The sequence below is a fragment of the Podarcis cretensis genome (assembly GCF_951804945.1).
Source record: "Podarcis cretensis genome assembly, chromosome: 1".
Taxonomy (NCBI): domain Eukaryota; kingdom Metazoa; phylum Chordata; class Lepidosauria; order Squamata; family Lacertidae; genus Podarcis; species Podarcis cretensis.
The window spans coordinates 48202135-48219914 of record NC_137170.1 but is presented as its reverse complement, the minus strand read 5'-3'; the positions used below and the strand labels follow the sequence as shown (position 1 = coordinate 48219914).

The following is a 17780-nucleotide window of genomic DNA, read 5'->3' as shown; positions in this document are numbered from 1 at the left end:
TCATTCCCTGGGCTTTAGTTTCCTATTGTTTCAAATAAGTGTGCCTACTTCACCTGTGAAATTTTGGAGAGTAAAAGAGCAGCTCAGCCCCACATTCCAATTTTTAGTCTCGAAAGAGGAGGATCTAATAAGGGCATAATACTGCTTCCACCTTCCCCTTTTTCCTCTGCAGGCTGCTTCACCTTCAACTGTACTGAAAAGGAAAGAGCTGGGATGCTGTGGAATAGAGCACTGAAGCTCCTTCCTCCCTCAGCTGCAGTATCTGTGGCCAATATTTGCAACTCTGTTTGTGTGTGTGTGAGAGAGAGAGAGAGAGATGAGATCCAGTCACCTCTATGTGCAACACTGAAATTGGTCCCTATATAAGAAGATCAGTCTGCTATTAGCAGAACTTTGGAATTTAAGGATTAAAGCATCCCACTTTTGTCCATAGCAACGTTCAGTAATCTCCCTTTAGGGTTTATTCAGAAGAAATTATTCATAACATTAGGACTTCTCAACCATTTTACACCTATTTTGATAAAAAATGTGGCTCAGTACCCAACTACCTGAAGAAACAACTCTCCCCGTATAAACCAGCATAGACTCAACAATAATAATCTGAGGCCTTTCTTCTTGTGCCTCCTCCTCAGGAATTCTGGGGGGTGGCACCACAAGAAGGGGGCTTTTCAGTGGTGGCTCCCTACTTATGGAATGCTCCCCCTGAGGAGGCTCACCTGGCATCATGAAGAAATAGCTTTAGGAACTAAGCAACCCCCCCCCCTTTTGCTATACCTTTGTTTTTAGTTATCTGTGGTCTCCAGTGGTTGGAATGTTTTAATCCCGCCTTTTCAAAATGGGATTTTATTTTACATTTATCTTTGGTTTTTATTTTATTTTCTGCTGGTTTCAATGTACAGTATGTGTTTGTTTTTATATTATAAATCACTTTGGATTACCTTCTTTAATGTATGAAGAATAAATTAGATAAACAAATCAACATTTTGTCATTTTAACATTTTGTTTCCACGGTTCTCTGCATTCTTCAGTTGCTTTGATATGAAGACATGGAATCACAAAGATTACGTAACGTTGTGATGCTCAGCTGTTAAAGTGTTTTGTTGCCTTTTTACTGCTCTACAACAGGCATATTTTAGGATATCACCTCAGTTACTCAAATGACATCAGTGGTTATGTTGGTTTATGTGAGAATGGGATTTTATTCAGAGCCTTGCTTTTGCTGAAAGTATTTAGCATTCCTCCACATTCTTTCCCCCAGTGAGCTTAAGGGAGATACTTCTGAGAGTTAGAGACTGCAGACAACATCAACACATTGCAGAGTTCTGTCCTACTGTGCCTAGTACACAAATGAAGAAGGGCTTTAAAAACTTTAGAGACTTAAATGTATCTCTGCATAATACTGTCCATTATTTCCTGCACATCTATTTGACACATTCAGTGTATTGTTCAATTCTCTGATTCTGTTGGGACAGGATTTTCTTCCTCTTTTACACCTTCTTCATATGTTTTTTCTGGTTTTTTTCCAAACCGCTTTCTCAGACGCTTCCTGAAATAAATACCCAGCCCCAAAACAGCAAAAATAGTAGAAACAAGAAATACAATTGCTGCTATAATTCCTGTCATGTTGACGCTACGTTTTGAAGGGTTCCCTGGTGGAGGAGGTCCACTGTCAATGCTGCCACCATTACCTTGGTTTAGACAGTCTGGAGGGGCCCAGCCATCATCACAATGACAATGTTTGTAAGTGTTGCATATTCCTCGATTATGACACTTTGTGACATTGCAATCATATTTCAAGAGAGAAACATTCTTGCACTCCCCATTAATACACATCATTTCTGTGCCACAAGGAGTCCCATCTCTCACTGCTCCAATATCGGGTATCTCCAATCCAGCGTGGTAATCTGTACTCCAGCAATGCCTATTGCCAAGAGGCGTATTAATTATGGTGCTGTGTTCCTCCAAAGAAGGTAGTTTATCAACATTTTCACACTGGATTCGGCCACACAAGATGTTCTGAGTATCACATTTCTTATAAGTGTCATGTCTAAGCCCACAGTTGCCAAAGCGATCACCTCGAGCGTTCATTTCACTGAAACAATCCTTTGATGCACCGGTTGCTTTGTTGCCAAAGATCATTCTGCACTGCCTAGTGTGAGTTGTGCAATTCCCATGATAGCAATATGCCCCATCACTACACGGGGCACCATCTTGTACATAAACATCTTCAGGACACCATTCTGAAGTCCCGTTGCAATACTCGGGGAGATCACAGCTGCTGACCTGTTCTCTGCAAACCTTATGAACTGGAAGATACTGACACTCAACACAGCACTGTCCAAAAGCACAAGTGGCATCTGGACTCAACATGCAATTAGACTGGCAACATGGATCCAACTTGCATTGCTCTGTTGAGCCACAATCACATTCCTCTTTATCTTCCACTACTTTGTTTCCACAGTATGCAAATTTATATATTTTAGTGGAGTCTGGTGGAATTAGCAAACACTTCCTGTTTTTTCTGTTGAAATATTCTTTATAACTACAGTTACTAAACTTATCAGACATTGTTTGATATGCAGCCATTATGCAAGAACTTCGATTACAAGTACAGTATTTTTCATCATGTTGCATGCCAAGATTGTGTCCTAATTCATGGGAAAATGTGTGAGAAATAAGGAACAAACTGGGAGTCACATATGATTCAACACCAGATGCCCAATGGGTGTTACAAACTGTTCCTGTGTACGCTAATCCAAGTGTACTTCCAAAACTCTTATATATAAATAAGTGAGCAGCATCAAGTTGTAAACGTTTACTTAGTGAAGTTTTTAAATAGTGGGTGAACGTATTATGATTCTCATCTATGCTGTTAACAATGTTTATGAGGTTTTTTTCTGTCCATATTTCCAAGCCAGCTATATACAGCTCAAGAGACAGTGGCTCATACATTGAGTTTGCAGTATGGATGATATCCATAACTTGCCTAGCAACACGACTTTCATTTTTGTCAAACCTGAGATATCGTTCATGTTCTATCACGATTGCAACCTCTATGTACCTGGTATGTGGGAACCAGGCTCCTCTAGCAGCACTTTCAGTCAATACTTTTCTTTTGTTTTGGAACATGGCCTCTTGGCTCCTTTGCTTTTCCTTTGTTAACCCACACATCATGTGAACAGCACCTTCGATTCCCTCCAATCTGTACAGCACATGTTGAAAAGTACCAGGTGCCTGAACAGGTTCAATTTCAAAGGTGTAATTTTCTAAGTGAAGCACACCTCTGAGCCCCCCCGAGCAAGTGCTGAGGGTGACCTTAGAGGAAGCCTTGTCTTGTACAAAGCCATGGTAGAAGCAGTCATCTTTGATGAAAGGATAGTCCACCTGGAGCTCTCCATCCTTACTGTATGTGATGACAGCGAAGTGTTTAGGGACAACGCTCTTCTTTTTCCTGAGTGTCACCACATGACCCTTCCCCTCAATCTGCAGCAGGTATGTGACATCATGAGTTTCCTGTTCTCCATATCGGGGAGTCAGTTTCCTTGGGATGATCACTTCATAAGAAGCATATCTAAAACCCTGTGGTGGTTTCTGACCTGCATTGTCACATAACACGTTCCATGAGATCAGCACCAGTAGCCAGGCAAGATTGCTAGTCATTTTCCTTGATCAGTGAAATAATTCACTAAACCACTCCACTCTTGCTTGTCTTTCTCAATAGGGAAGCTCCTTGTGGGTGCAAGGCAAGATAGGAAGAAGGCTGCATGTTAGATAGAGGAGAAGGATTCTGTCTATAGCAACCGTCAGGAGATTTCCCTTTGGAATGTGGGCGGAGCTTGGTTATGAACAAGACGGAATGGGGAGAGAATGGAAAGGGTGGGGGAGAACCTAGAAGATGGTTAGCAAAAAGGGCAGTTACAGGAAGAACAGGATGTTCTGTGGACAATTTTCAGACCAAGATGTTAGGGTAGTGGAAGATAACCAAAATCACTAACTTCATATTAATACAAGATATATGAACTCTATTTAGGAGAGGCTCCTTGGGGGTTGTTACTATCTTGCTTTCACTGGAGCGATCCTCTTCAGAGATAATTTTAAGCTCCCCAAGCACAATGTTATAGGGAGACAGGCCATGTCAAGGAACATTAAAGGTAAAGGTACCCCTGCCCGTACGGGCCAGTCTTGACAGACTCTGGGGTTGTGCGCCCATCTCACTTAAGAGGCCAGGGGCCAGCGCTGTCCGGAGACACTTCCGGGTCACGTGGCCAGCGTGACATTGCTGCTCTGGCGAGCCAGAGCCGCACACGGAAACGCCGTTTACCTTCCCGCTGGTAAGCGGTCCCTATTTATCTACTTGCACCTGGAGGTGCTTTCGAACTGCTAGGTTGGCAGGCGCTGGGACCAAGCAGCGGGAGCGCACCCCGCCGCAGGGATTCGAACCGCCGACCTTTCGATCGGCAAGCCCTAGGCGCTGAGGCTTTAACCCACAGCGCCACCTGCGTCCCCCTCAAGGAACATTAAGCCACATCAATTGGATCCTGTGTCATGTGGATAACCTCCTTTCAGAATCTGAGACAAACATCAGGCATTCACCTAGTTCTCTGGACCACAGGAGCCTAAAGTTGCAGGCTTGGTTGGCTACCAGATGCAGAAATGCACGCCAGGTGAATAAAGACTTTGCATGAGTAAAAGGAAACTCTTGAGCAAGTCAGTCTTCAAAAGCAGACCAATTCCTCAGACAATACTTAATGGACCATAGCTATGCTCTTGGTGGGAATCTGAAGGTTCAAGCTTAAGTTATAGGCAGTGGAATTATGTCTGTGCACCACCACCACCCAGATTCCAGTCTTAGGACATTCCAGAGCTAGATGGATCAATTATCAGACTCAGTATAAGGCATGTCCCAATGTTCCTATTCCTGCTGTTGAGTCTTCAGGATAACTGTTTTTTCCCCTCCTGCCTGCTGGTTTTCACAGCAGGAAAACCCTGACTAGTATCATGGCAGTTTGCACATCAAAGTAAATGGTCATAGCCTGAGGATTTGTCATGCTTTTTATTTAATAACTGACAAAAGTTTCAGGGTAGAGAGGAGGTCACTGAGGTATCATAGGGGCTGTTAAAAGGGGTTTTGAATACTTGAAAGTGATTAATCAAATCATGATGTGCTGTGTATAAAGGCTGTTCTGCTGCTAGAATCTGCTGTTCCCCTTACCACAGACAAGATAACTTTACAATTAGACGACCCTTGCACTTGGTTTGGTAGCTGCAGCTAGTACAATATGCAGCTGCTAGGTGCTTAGTGGAACAACCTGTAGTGATCAGTGTTAGAAACCCATGTATATAAGCCAGGCACCAAATGGCTCCTTAAACCAAGGTTACAGTCGCCAAAATGTAATGTCCAGTTCCCATTTTAGCATGAATGGTTCTAAATTCTTATTTTTCAAATGATGGACTGACTGTGATTGATTATCAGTTAAATTTCTGGCTCGTTCAGATGACTACCTTGAGCTAGGTTAAGAAATTTGAGAACTTAAAGAAGGAAGAATCATAGAATCATAGAGTTGGAAGAGACTACAAGGGCCATCGAGTCCAACCCCCTGCCAAGCAGGAAACACCATCAGAGCACTCCTGACATATGGTTGTCAAGCCTCTGCTTAAAGACCTCCAAAGAAGGAGACTCCACCACACTCCTTGGCAGCAAATTTCACTGTCGAACAGCTCTCACTGTCAGGAAGTTCTTCCTAATGTTTAGGTGGAATCTTCTTTCTTGTAGTTTAGAACCATTGCTCCGTGTCCGCTTCTCTGGAGCAGCAGAAAACAACCTTTCTCCCTCCTCTATGTGACATCCTTTTATATATTTGAACATGGCTATCATATCACCCCTTAACCTCCTCTTCTCCAGGCTAAACATGCCCAGCTCCCTTAGCCGTTCCTCATAAGGCATCGTTTCCAGGCCTTTGACCATTTTGGTTGCCCTCCTCTGGACACGTTCCAGTTTGTCAGTGTCCTTCTTGAACTGTGGTGTCCAGAACTGGACACAGTACTCCAGGTGAGGTCTGACCAGAGCAGAATACAGTGGCACTATTACTTCCCTTGATCTAGATGCTATACTCCTATTGATGCAGCCCAGAATTGCATTGGCTTTTTTAGCTGCCGCGTCACACTGTTGGCTCATGTCAAGTTTGTGGTCAACCAAGACTCCTAGATCCTTTTCACATGTACTGCTCTCAAGCCAGGTGTCACCCATCTTGTATTTGTGCCTCTCATTTTTTTTGCCCAAGTGCAATACTTTACATTTCTCCCTGTTAAAATTCATCTTGTTTGTTTTGGCCCAGTTCTCTAATCTGTCAAGGTCGTTTTGAAGTGTGATCCTGTCCTCTGGGGTGTTAGCCACCCCTCCCAGTTTGGTGTCATCTGCAAATTTGATCAGGATGCCCTTGAGTCCATCATCCAAGTCGTTGATAAAGATGTTGAATAAGACCGGGCCCAGGACAGAACCCTGTGGCACCCCACTACTCACTCTTCTCCAGGATGAAGAGGAACCATTGATGAGCACCCTTTGGGTTCGGTCAGTCAGCCAGTTACAAATCCACTGAGTGGTAGCATAGTCAAGACCGCATTTTACCAGCTTCTTTACAAGAATATCATGGGGCACCTTGTCAAATGCCTTGCTGAAATCAAGGTAGGCTACATCCACTGCGTTCCCTTCATCTCCAGGGTTGTAATTCTGTCAAAAAACGAGATCAGATTAGTCTGACTTGACTTATTTTTCAGAAATCCATGCTGACTATTGGTGATCACAGTATTCCTTTCTAGGTGCTCACAGACTGTTTGCTTAATGATCTGCTCCAGAATCTTCCCTGGTATTGATGTCAGACTGACTGGGCGGTAATTATTTGGGTCCTCTCTTTTCCCCTTTTTGAAAATAGGGACAACATTTGCCCTCCTCCAGTCTGCCGGGACTTCGCCTGTTCTCCAAGAATTCTCAAAGATGAGTGCCAGTGGTTCTGAGATCACATTTGCCAGTTCTTTTAATACTCTTGGATGCAGTTCATCTGGCCCTGGAGACTTGAATACATCTAAACTAGCCAAGTATTCTTGTACTATCTCCTTAGTTATTCTGGGCTGTGTTTCCTCTGCTGAATCATTTGCTCCAAATTCTTCAGGTCGGGCATTGTTTTCTTTATCGGAGAAGACTGAGGCAAAGAAGGCATTGAGGAGTTCAGCCCTTTCTGTGTCCCCTGTTTGCATTTCACCATCTTCTCCTCTGAGTGACCCCACTGTTTCTTTGTTTCTTCCTTTTGCTACGAACATACCCATAAAAGCCTTTTTTGTTGCTTTTAACCTCTCTAGCAAGCCTGAGTTCATTCTGTGCTTTAGCTTTTCTGACTTTGTGTCTACACGTGCTGGCTATTTGTTTGAATTCCTCTTTGGTGGTTTCCCCCCTTTTCCATTTTTTGTACACATCCTTTTTTAATCTTAACTCAGTTAAAAGTTCTTTAGATAGCCACCCTGGCTTCTTTAGGCACCTTCCATGTTTCCGTCTCATTGGTATTGCCTGAAGTTGTGCTTTTACTATCTCCCTCTTAACAAACTCCCAGCCATCATGAACTCCCTTTCCTTTTAGTATTACTGTCCATGGGATCTCACCCAGCACTTCCCTAAGTTTTATGAAGTCGGCTTTCTTAAAGTCAAGAAATTGAGTCCTAGTATGCTTGGCTGCTCCTTTCCGCTGTATAGTAAACTTCAGAAGAGCATGATCACTCGCGCCTAATGATCCTTCCACTTCTACCCCACTAACCAGGTCATCAACATTGGTTAGGACCAGATCTAAAATGGCTGTTCCTCTTGTTGCTTCTCCCACTTTCTGGACAATGAAGTTGTCTGCAAGGCCAGTGAGGAATCTGTTTGACCTTATGCTCTTGGCTGAGTTTGACATCCAGCAAATATCCGGGTAATTGAAGTCCCCCATTACTACTATCTCCCTTCCTTTTGCATGCTTGGCCATCTGTTCCAGGAAGGCATCATCTATGTCCTCCGTTTGGCTTGGGGATCTATAGTAAACTCCCACAATGAGGTCCCTGTTATTCTTCTCTCCCTTAATTTTGACCCAAATGCTCTCACTTTGGCTTTGAGGTTCTAAATCTTGGATCTCTTCACAGGTATACACATCCCTGACATATAACACCACTCCTCCTCCTTTCTTGTCTGGTCTGTTTCTCTGAAATAGATTGTATCCCTCCATTATTACATTCCAGTCGTGGGACTTATCCCACCAGGTTTCAGTGATGCCTATTATGTCATATTTAGTTTGCTGTACCAAGAGCTCAAGCTCATCTTGTTTATTACCCATGCTTTGCGCATTAGTGTACAGACATTGAAGTTCATTAATCATTTCCCCGTGTCTCTTATTTAAGGATTTTTTCCTCCCATCACCAGGTCTGCTTGCTGTTTGCTCCATTCGGTCGATGACATTTGGATGATCATCTTCATCAATTGATAGACTCCTACCTTCAGGAGCACTGTCTTCCTCCCCCACATTAGTCAGTTTAAAGCCCTCCTGATGAGGTTTCTGAGATTTTTGGCAAAAACATTCCTCCCAACCGCTGTGAGGTGCAGCCCATCTCTTGCCAGAAGTCCATCTTCAAGAAACTGCAGTCCGTGATCTAAGAATCCAAACCGTTCCTGTTTACACCATTTGCGAAGCCAGCTGTTCACTTCCACTATTTTTCTCTCTCTCCCTGGGCCACGTCGTTCAACTGGGAGGACAGATGAGATGACAATTTGTGCATTTAATTGCTTCAATTTCCTGCCCAGAGCCTCATAGTCGCTTTTGATCTTCTGGAGGCTATTGCTTGCAGTGTCACCTTTATCCAAGTACAATTCACAAATATATTGGCCTATTCCAATCTTTTTTTCTTATTGGTGAAACAGACCATTCATAATGTTGAGATATTCTTCACAACTGTGAGATAAGTGAAGACAAGCTACAATAATGAACCATAACAATGTTCACTGCTCCTGCTCAAGCTGCACAGAAAAAAGCACTTTGGTTCCTGAAATTAATTCCAATTGTGCAAATAAAATATAACTGATAGAATGACTTGCCTGTCTGGCCCCCATGCATCTTCCTTCCTGCTTGCTTGTTCTTTTCCATGCTCGCATAGGGGGAACAACGGCAGAAAGGCAACTCATTTCCAGGTACATACATTTAATTCTCTTGGTCAACAATGAAAAAGGATGGAATATTTGTAAGACTTTTAGGTCTATTTCTAATGAGATAGATGATAGATGATAGTAGATGATGATAGATAGGTAGATGATAGACAGACAGACAGACAGACAGACAGATAGATATTCCAGTCACCTATCTGTGTTACAAACTCTATATGGACCACCCTCAATGTAAGACAAACTTGTTGTATTTGCAGACTCTTCTACACAGCGGAATGATGAGCAGTACGTGACACATACTTTTCTTTACTTTATTTACACTTCAATGCTGAGAGATTACAAACATGCATCTTGCCTCTGCGAGAGCAGAGAAGCAACTTCTCTCCTCGGAAACACCGAGAGAACTGGTGAAAAACAGGAAACCAGTGTACGTCACATCCAGTCTTCCATTCCTGTGGGAAACCCAACAGTACTCTGACTGTGGAATGCAAAACATTGTCCCGTGACAAGCACTTCGCTGCACAGTGAAGAAAGCAGAAACCAACAAAACTATCAGCAGAATTTTGGAGTTTCACAATAACTTTATACAACTGGGGTATCTATGTCACTTTTTCAGTACAAGGGAATTTGACATTCCTTTTTAAAAATCAATTTTATTTTGAAAATTGTAATGTATTTCCAATTGGACAGTTATTTATTTTTCTCCTATTTCCATGACTAAATGTAGTTGAAATGGCTTGATGCATTATTATTTTGTCCACATCAGCTGTCAGTACAGTTATCTTTCTTGAGGATTTATTCAGAAGAGATTATTCAGAAAATTAAGAAATCTCATTTAATGGACTTCTGAACCATTTTACACCTATATCAGATAGAAAATGCAGGCATTTTGCGTTTAGTTCTTAAGCACTGTTTTTTCACATTTTTAAATAAACAAATAAATAAATGCTTCTTATTGGTAAGATTCTTTTATATTTTGTCCATATAACATTAATATTTTTGCTTCCACAGTTCTCTGTATCCTCTTTCTAGGTGGTTTGAATTTGCTCATTAGCAACCCAATGAGACAGGAAGCAAATAGTGATAAAAGACTAGAAACCAGATTATTTCTGTTTAATGATACACAGTTCTTCATGTAAGGCATATTGTCATACAGAAGATAATTTAATGTGACGTTAAAATAAGTATTTTTTATTTATGTAAAATAAATTACTGTAATATTACATTGCTTAAAGTTGCTTCATTTTCTTCAAAATTTGAGAACATTGTCATTGTAGTTGCACTGACAAAGCAAGCAATCAGTGCATGCCATTGGTCATCCTCTTTGCTACTTCCAGACTATCCAGTTTTGAAAATGAACATGTAAGTTCCATAGCATATCTTAATTTCCAGGTTTCCTGACATTTTTAAAAGCCAGGCTGATGGGCCAGAATTCTGGGGCCTTCAGCAGGGTGATGACATGTAAAAATGAGTTAGACAGCAAACAGAGAAAGAAAATGATTCCCTGAACACCATTTATACTGATCAAGAGCAGGAGGATAGAATATTCTATTTCATTTTTGTTCGCTTGTGAACTTATATAAGATATCGGCTATGGCGGGGGTTCCCAACATGGTGCCTCCTGTGATGCCTGTGAAAGGTCTCAAGAAGTAACCTCTCAAAACTGCAATGCATTAGAGAATGTTTGCTCTTCCTGCTTAGTTCTTGTTTGAACTGGTTTGGCCTTTACCACACTGAATACCTTCGCCCCTTAAACATGCCCACCCCTTCACTGAATGCCAGAACTGGACACTCACCATCCATTCCGTTCTAAACAGAGAAGTGATGGATTCTCGCTGCAAGCAAACACAGCAGTGGATTCTATTGGTGCCCTCTCCCCATTGATGAGGTGGCTGACCATTTTGTGGCCCTGGCTCTTTTTCTACTTTAAGATGTGACAGCCATTTTGTGACTGGTTAAAAACATTTGGTTTAAAAAGGAAACATCCATAGGGCATTAATTCTACAGTTAATTCACTGCCCATTGCCTTATCCCTTCTTAACACCCACCGTCCTTTCCCTTGATTACAAAAACAATCCCATTCCCAGGGCCTAAATTGACCTTTCCCTTTCAAATTCCTGCTCACTGGAATTTGAGCCATACCCCCTGATTTCACTAACTGCATTAGCAGCTGAGGGAAGCTAGTCAGGCATATAAATTTAGATAAGCCTAGTGAGTAAGCCTGTTCAATTGGCTAGAAGCAGATACAGGAAACCTTTTTGACTCAGCAGCCAAGATCTTTAATGCCCCCACCCCATGGGCCACCTTCGACAGGTACACAGTAGCCACACACCTGTCAATAATAATAATAATAATAATAATAATAATAATAATAACAACAATTTATTTGTACCCCACCCATCTGGCTGGGTTCCCCCAGCCACTCTGGGCGGCTTCCAACAAAGATTAAAAATACATTAAAATGTCACACATTAAAAACTTTCCTGAACAGGGCTGCCTTCAGATGTCTTCTAAATGTCAGGTAGTTATTTATCTCTTTGATATCTGATGGGAGGGCGTTCCACAGGGCGGGCGCCACTACCGAGAAGGCCCTCTGCCTGGTTCCCTGTAGCTTTGCTTCTCGCAGTGAGGGAACCGCCAGAAGGCCCTCGGCGCTGGACCTCAGCGTCCGGGCAGAACAATGTGATTGGAGACGCTCCTTCATGTATACTAGGCCGAGGCTGTTTAGGACTTTAAAGGTCAACACCAACACTTTGAATTGTGCTCAGAAATGTACTGGGAGCCAATGTAGGTCTTTCAATACCGGTGTTATGTGGTCTCAGCGGCCGCCCCCAGTCACCAGTCTAGCTGCCGCATTCTGGATTATTTGACATAATGATGTCAGGTAACTGATAAGTGTGCAGTACCATGCACATGCTAAAGTTGACTTATAGGGTGAAGGGAGAGGTTATTTGCATAAAATGCAGTGGCAAAGCAGCACCCAGCAAGATTAAGTGCTCCACTCACCAACTGGTGAGTAGAGGATTCAATTCCGCTCTCTGCAGGGATTTACTTTGCTAATGTACTCCCCACTAGTGAAGCAGCACCCAGCAGGATTGAACCCTGCCCATGAGCTGATGCCACCGGTGGGTGTGGTTTGTGGAAAATGTCCTCATGGGCTAAATTGGAACCCCTGATAGGGCCAAGATTGACCTGTGAGCCAGAAGTTCCCCACCCCTGAGCTAGAGGGAGTCCCAACCGGCAAAATGTCAAAATAGGTCTGCTAAATAGCCAGGAACATTTGACAGCATAAATGACACTGGAGTGGCAAAACCCAATGAGGACTGTACCAACTCTAACACTGTATGTGTTTCAAACTGTCACTTTCATAGATATCATCTGCTTTGCTCTCATTAAATTCCTTGAGGTGTCCCAATAAAAAATATTGCACTGGCTGCAGAAGGCATGACTACCAAATAATCTACAGTAATTTATGTCTAGAGGCTATTATTACTTTGAATAAAAGGCAAAAATTAGCTGTAATTGTAGACAACTATACTGTTCCAGGAATGATTTGCATTCATAAAACCAATCACAATACCAAAACAAACTGGTGTTCTCTTGATGAAAAGCTGATATACACCTTTTTATGAAGACATCACTATTGCAGAGTGTTTAACTAGCACCAGGGAAACCTACGTTAAATTCCCATGCTGCCATGAAATTAGCAGGGACAGACACCAAGATCTATCTGAGACCAGATGCTATTACCTACCTCACAGGCTATTGTGAGGGGGGAAATGAGATCTATGTATGCTTATTTGAGGTCCATGGATGAAAGGTGAGATACAAATGTAATAAATAAAAATACTTTTACATAAAATATTTTTATTAATCTGAAATAATTTCTAAGCAATAGTTTTCATGGTTGTACATCAGTAAAGGGCATTCAAAACAGTATATTGTACAATATGATAAAGATAAATTACGAAAGATGGATGATATATATATATATATATATATATATATATATATAAACTCTCACTGTTCTGAGCAAGTATCACTGTTAAGAACTGTAAACTGATTCTTCCAGGAAATATCCAAGTGTTAAACAATGCAGTCCTGATGAAGGGTTTGTGAGAGGGAAGTCAAAGACGAATGCTTTCGGTTAAATTAGAATGCAAGACAGACTGAGACAGAAAGGCAAAATTTGTATTTAATTGAACCAGTTTCACTAGAGCAATTTTCTTACATTACACAGGCCCATATATAATGTTTTCACCCCAGATGTTTGATTGTTCAAAGGGCATACAATACTGCTATAGAACATATACCACATAGCTCTGCTGGCTTGCACTTTTGTGTTCTGCAAAAACCATACATGAAATCTCCCAGAATTTATATTGTATGCCATTGCAAATCAAAAGCATGAGTTTACATTCATTCTTGTGAGGCAGCTTATGAATAGTCATAACATACTGGAGTTATGTATAGAGCAGCAGTGTGTCAGTTATACTACTAATGGATGCTGCAGTTCCCAACACACTTACACATGATTAAATATCATTTAAAGAGCTACACAAATCTTGAGTAAGAGGTTCATGAATGTGCAATTGTCAGATGTTTTACCTCATTCCTAAAGGCATTTCAGATGTGTGAAGAAACCAATTGTATTGTCATTATTGCAGTTAAAAGAATTGTTCATAATTCTTTTTGAATGTATCATCTTTCTAGGTTTGTCTCTGGATGGCATTCTCTTGCTACTTCAATTTTTTCCAAGCTTCCAATCCTCTCTAATTTACAGCGTACAAAAGTTAGTTTCACTGTATGCTTTTGCCTCCACAAAATGGCATTTAGAAAGATTCTTGTGGGCTTGAATATATTTTATTAGAATGGGCATATACATAATTTGCTTGAAGATGCAACTGTAAAACACTGTCCAGTTTAATTCTTTGAGCAAACTTTGTAAATGTCCACTTCCAATGGAATGTTATTAAATGCATGCATAAATTGTTACATGAGCTTTCTTGTGGACCCAACATTTTGTTTTGGAAATTAACTACTGATATGCTTGGCCTTCAACAAGAACATGGGACTTCAGTTTCTCCATTCAGAGAGCAGAGGTACATTGTTTTTAAAAACCACAGGTGCCAATTAGAATAATTGGTCAGGTTTCAATTTATTTCCGTAATAAACAATTTGCATTACCTCCACATGACCTGCAAATAAGATCAGTCTGATACGACCTATTTAAACAGGCCCTGGTCAGCCCCAACCCACACTAGAGTGCTCTGTTTATGTGATACTCCACAGTAATTATGTTACAACAGGCCCCATGGGAAGTCATCCTCAAACATTACTATCTAGGTGCCCAAGTATTTTCATAAGCTGATGAGCCTAGAAAATTAATAGCAAGTCAGATTTTTAAACTACTAAGAGAGGCCAGACTTGTTTTACAAGCAACAAAATACATTATTTGCAGCATAATGTACTGAGTGAAATCCTTTATAAGCTCAACATCTCCTAAGTGTTTGCAATGTCAGATTAGACACTTTAGGACTTGCTGTCTTTTGAGAGCTTACTGGAGTCTGACACTTCAATGAGTAATATACAGTAAGTAATTTCAACCCTTCTATCAGTGAAATTCCTTATATGATTCCAACCCCAGCTCCAATAACAACAGTAAAAATAACTATTACAATGCTTATAGTCATACCTAAATTGCCACTCTTAGGTGGAGGGGGTCCACTGTCAATGCTGCCACCATAACCTTCATTTAGACAATATGGAGGGGCCCAACCATAGTCACAATGACAATTTTTATGAGAGTTGCACATTCCTCTGTTGTGGCACTTTGTTTGATTACAGTCATAGTTCAGAAGGGATACCTTGATACAATACCTATTAATACATATCATGCCATCACCGCATTGTGTGCCATCTCTCACTGCTCCAATATCAGCTATGCCCATTCCACTTGGGTAGTATGTACCCCAGCACAAGTTGTTGTTAACAGGAGTTTGTATTATGGTGTTATGCTCATTCAGATTGGACACTTTATCGATATTTATGCACTGGACTCTTCCACACAAGATACTACTTGTTTCACATTTCTTATAAACATCACCAGGAATAATGCCACAATTGCCAAAGCGGTCACCTCGCGTATTTATTTCTTTGAAGCAATCTAGTGGGGCAACCGTTGCTTGTTTGCCAAATATCATTTTGCACTGTTGAATGTGAGTAGCGCATTTCCCGTGATAGCAGTAGGCACCATCATAGCATGGAGCTCCATCTTGCACATAAACATCTTCAGGACACCACTCTGAAATCCCAGTGCAGTATTCAGGAAGATCACAGATGTCAGTCCTTTCTCTACAAACTGTTCCAGCTGGAAGAAACTGACAGTTGGCACAGCATGTTCCAGAAGCACAAGTGGCTCCTGACCGCAACATACAATTCGACTGGCAACATGCATCCAATTCACAATGAAATTCTGAACCGCAATCACATTGTTCTCCGCTCTCTACCACCTTGTTTCCGCAGTTTTCGAGCTCATACAGTTTCTCATGCTCTGGTGGAATTAACAGACATTGTTTCCTACCACTATTCATTAGGGTAGAATAACTATCAAAACTGCAATTGCTAAACTGACTTGTGTTGCTCTGTAATGAAGCCATAATGCAAGAATGCTGACTACAAGTGCAGTATTTCTCATCATGTTGCATGCCAAGGTTATGGCCCAACTGATGAGCAAAAGTTATAGTGAATGAGAACAAACTAGAAGTAATAAATGCCTCGACAGCAGATGCCCAAATGGGATCACACACTGTTCCCACAAATGATAATCCAAGCTTATCTCCAAAATGCTTATATACAAATAAGTGGCCAACATCATGCCTTAGATGGTGGATGAAGGTCGTTTTTCTCCAAGTATTAAAAACATCAAGCAGTTCATCTATACTTTTAGCAATTGCCATGAGGTTCTTTTGTGACCATATTTCCAGTCCAACTAGGACTACATGAATCCCAAGAGGCTTATAGAGTGAATCTGCAATATGGACAATATCCAGTACTTCTCTAGCAGCAAGACTTTCATTTCTGCCAGTATGGACAAACAGCTCATGTTCCACTACAACTGCAACCTTCACATATCTGGCATGTGTCTGCCAGAGTGCTCCCTGGGAACTTTTGAGCTCTACATTCTCTGGGATCTGGATCGTGGCCTCCTGGAGATTTTGATCTCCCTTAGTGAGCCCGCACCTCATGCGGACGGCGCCTTCCTTTTCTTCCAGCCGATAAACCACATGTTGAAAGTTCGTGGGTGCCTGGACCGGCTCGATTTCGTACGTCTTGTTTTCCACCTGCAGGAGGCCCCTAAGGCCTCCTGAGCATGTGCTGACCGCGACCAGAGAGGAGGGCTGGCCTTGCACAAACCCGTGGTAGAAGCAATCGTCCCTGACGAAAGGGTAGTCCGCCTGGAGGTCTCCCTCCTTGCCGTAGGTGAACACCGGGAAGTGCCGAGGCACGAAGCCTCTCTTCTGCCGGAGGTGCACCACGCGGCCCTTCCCCTGCAGCTCCACGAGGTACGTGAGGTCTTGGGGCTCCCGCCCGCGACGCGGCGCCATCCTCCTCGGGATGATCACCTCGTAGGAGACGTATCGGAAGCCCTGAGGCGGCGCCTGGCTCGAGGCCTGGCTCAGGAAGACGCCCGAGGCCAGCAGCAGCCACGCCAGTCCCCCGCCGGCGCCGCCCGGCCCCATATCTCCCCTCGCGCGCGGGCCGGGGGGCGGCCGGAGGGCCTCGCCTCACGCGGGAAGGCGGCAGCCAGGCAGGGAGTGGGAAGAAGAAGGGCGAGGCTCCTCCGCTGATGCCGCCGACGCCACCGGCGCCACCGCTGCCCTGCGGGGAGGAGAGCAGCCATCGGTGGTGTCCTCCAGCAACCGTGGAACTGAGCGGCCCGAGGGGAGGGGCGAGCGCGGGAGCCGCGGCGGCGGGGGGGGGGGGCGGGAAAACGACGCCGTTCCAGAACAAAACAGTGGCTTACCTGGCTTTTCCCCTCCAGGCCTGATTTTGCGGTCTCGCCGCCGCCCTTCTCCCGCCGCTGGTCAGCCGCCGCGCCGCTCTCCCTCGAGGCTCCCCTGAGAGGAATTCAGCAGGTGCTTTTTGTCCCACGCGCGCTGCTTTCCCGTGCCAAGAACAAGCTCCCCGCGCCTCGTTTCTCCGCCTTCTCCTCAGGGGTTTATTCGGAGGGTGTGGGCGCGAAAAATAACAACAGTCTCTCTGTGGCGCCTGCATGAACCGAGAGGGCGGCGAAGCACACGGAGCCGACGGCCGGTGGGTCCAAGAAGGCGGTGCAACCCACGAGGGCGCCTCTGGCCCTTTCCTTGAACAGCGTCGTCGCCTCTGAGGAGGAGGAGCCGTGATTTTGCCGCCAATGGAAGCGTGTAATCCACCGGGGTCCAAACGGCTCCCAAGGCGGCGGGCATGACAGATTTAAGCTCCTTGGTGGTGGGCGGCATTCGGCCCTTAAGAAACGGTTAGCGAAAGGAACCTCGCCTGGCCGCCCCGAAGCCTCCCACCGGCCACAAGTGTGCAGGCGCCCTTCGCTGAGGGAAGCATCTTGG

At 43.4% G+C, this 17780-nt stretch overlaps 1 protein-coding gene and 1 pseudogene across 2 annotated transcripts; both read right to left on the bottom strand.

The window, feature by feature from the left end:
- Positions 1-1170: 1170 nt before the first annotated feature.
- Positions 1171-4143, bottom strand: LOC307223785 (disintegrin and metalloproteinase domain-containing protein 20 pseudogene; annotated as a pseudogene). The gene has a single exon. The product of its transcript is annotated as a disintegrin and metalloproteinase domain-containing protein 20 pseudogene (transcript).
- Positions 4144-13351: 9208 nt separating this feature from the next.
- On the bottom strand, positions 13352-17194 carry LOC307223806 (disintegrin and metalloproteinase domain-containing protein 21-like). The gene has a single exon (XM_079990105.1). It carries the CDS (start codon positions 16914-16916, stop codon positions 14802-14804), a length of 2115 nt encoding a protein of 704 aa, XP_079846231.1. The 5' UTR covers positions 16917-17194; the 3' UTR covers positions 13352-14801.
- Between the last annotated feature and the right edge of the window lie 586 nt (positions 17195-17780).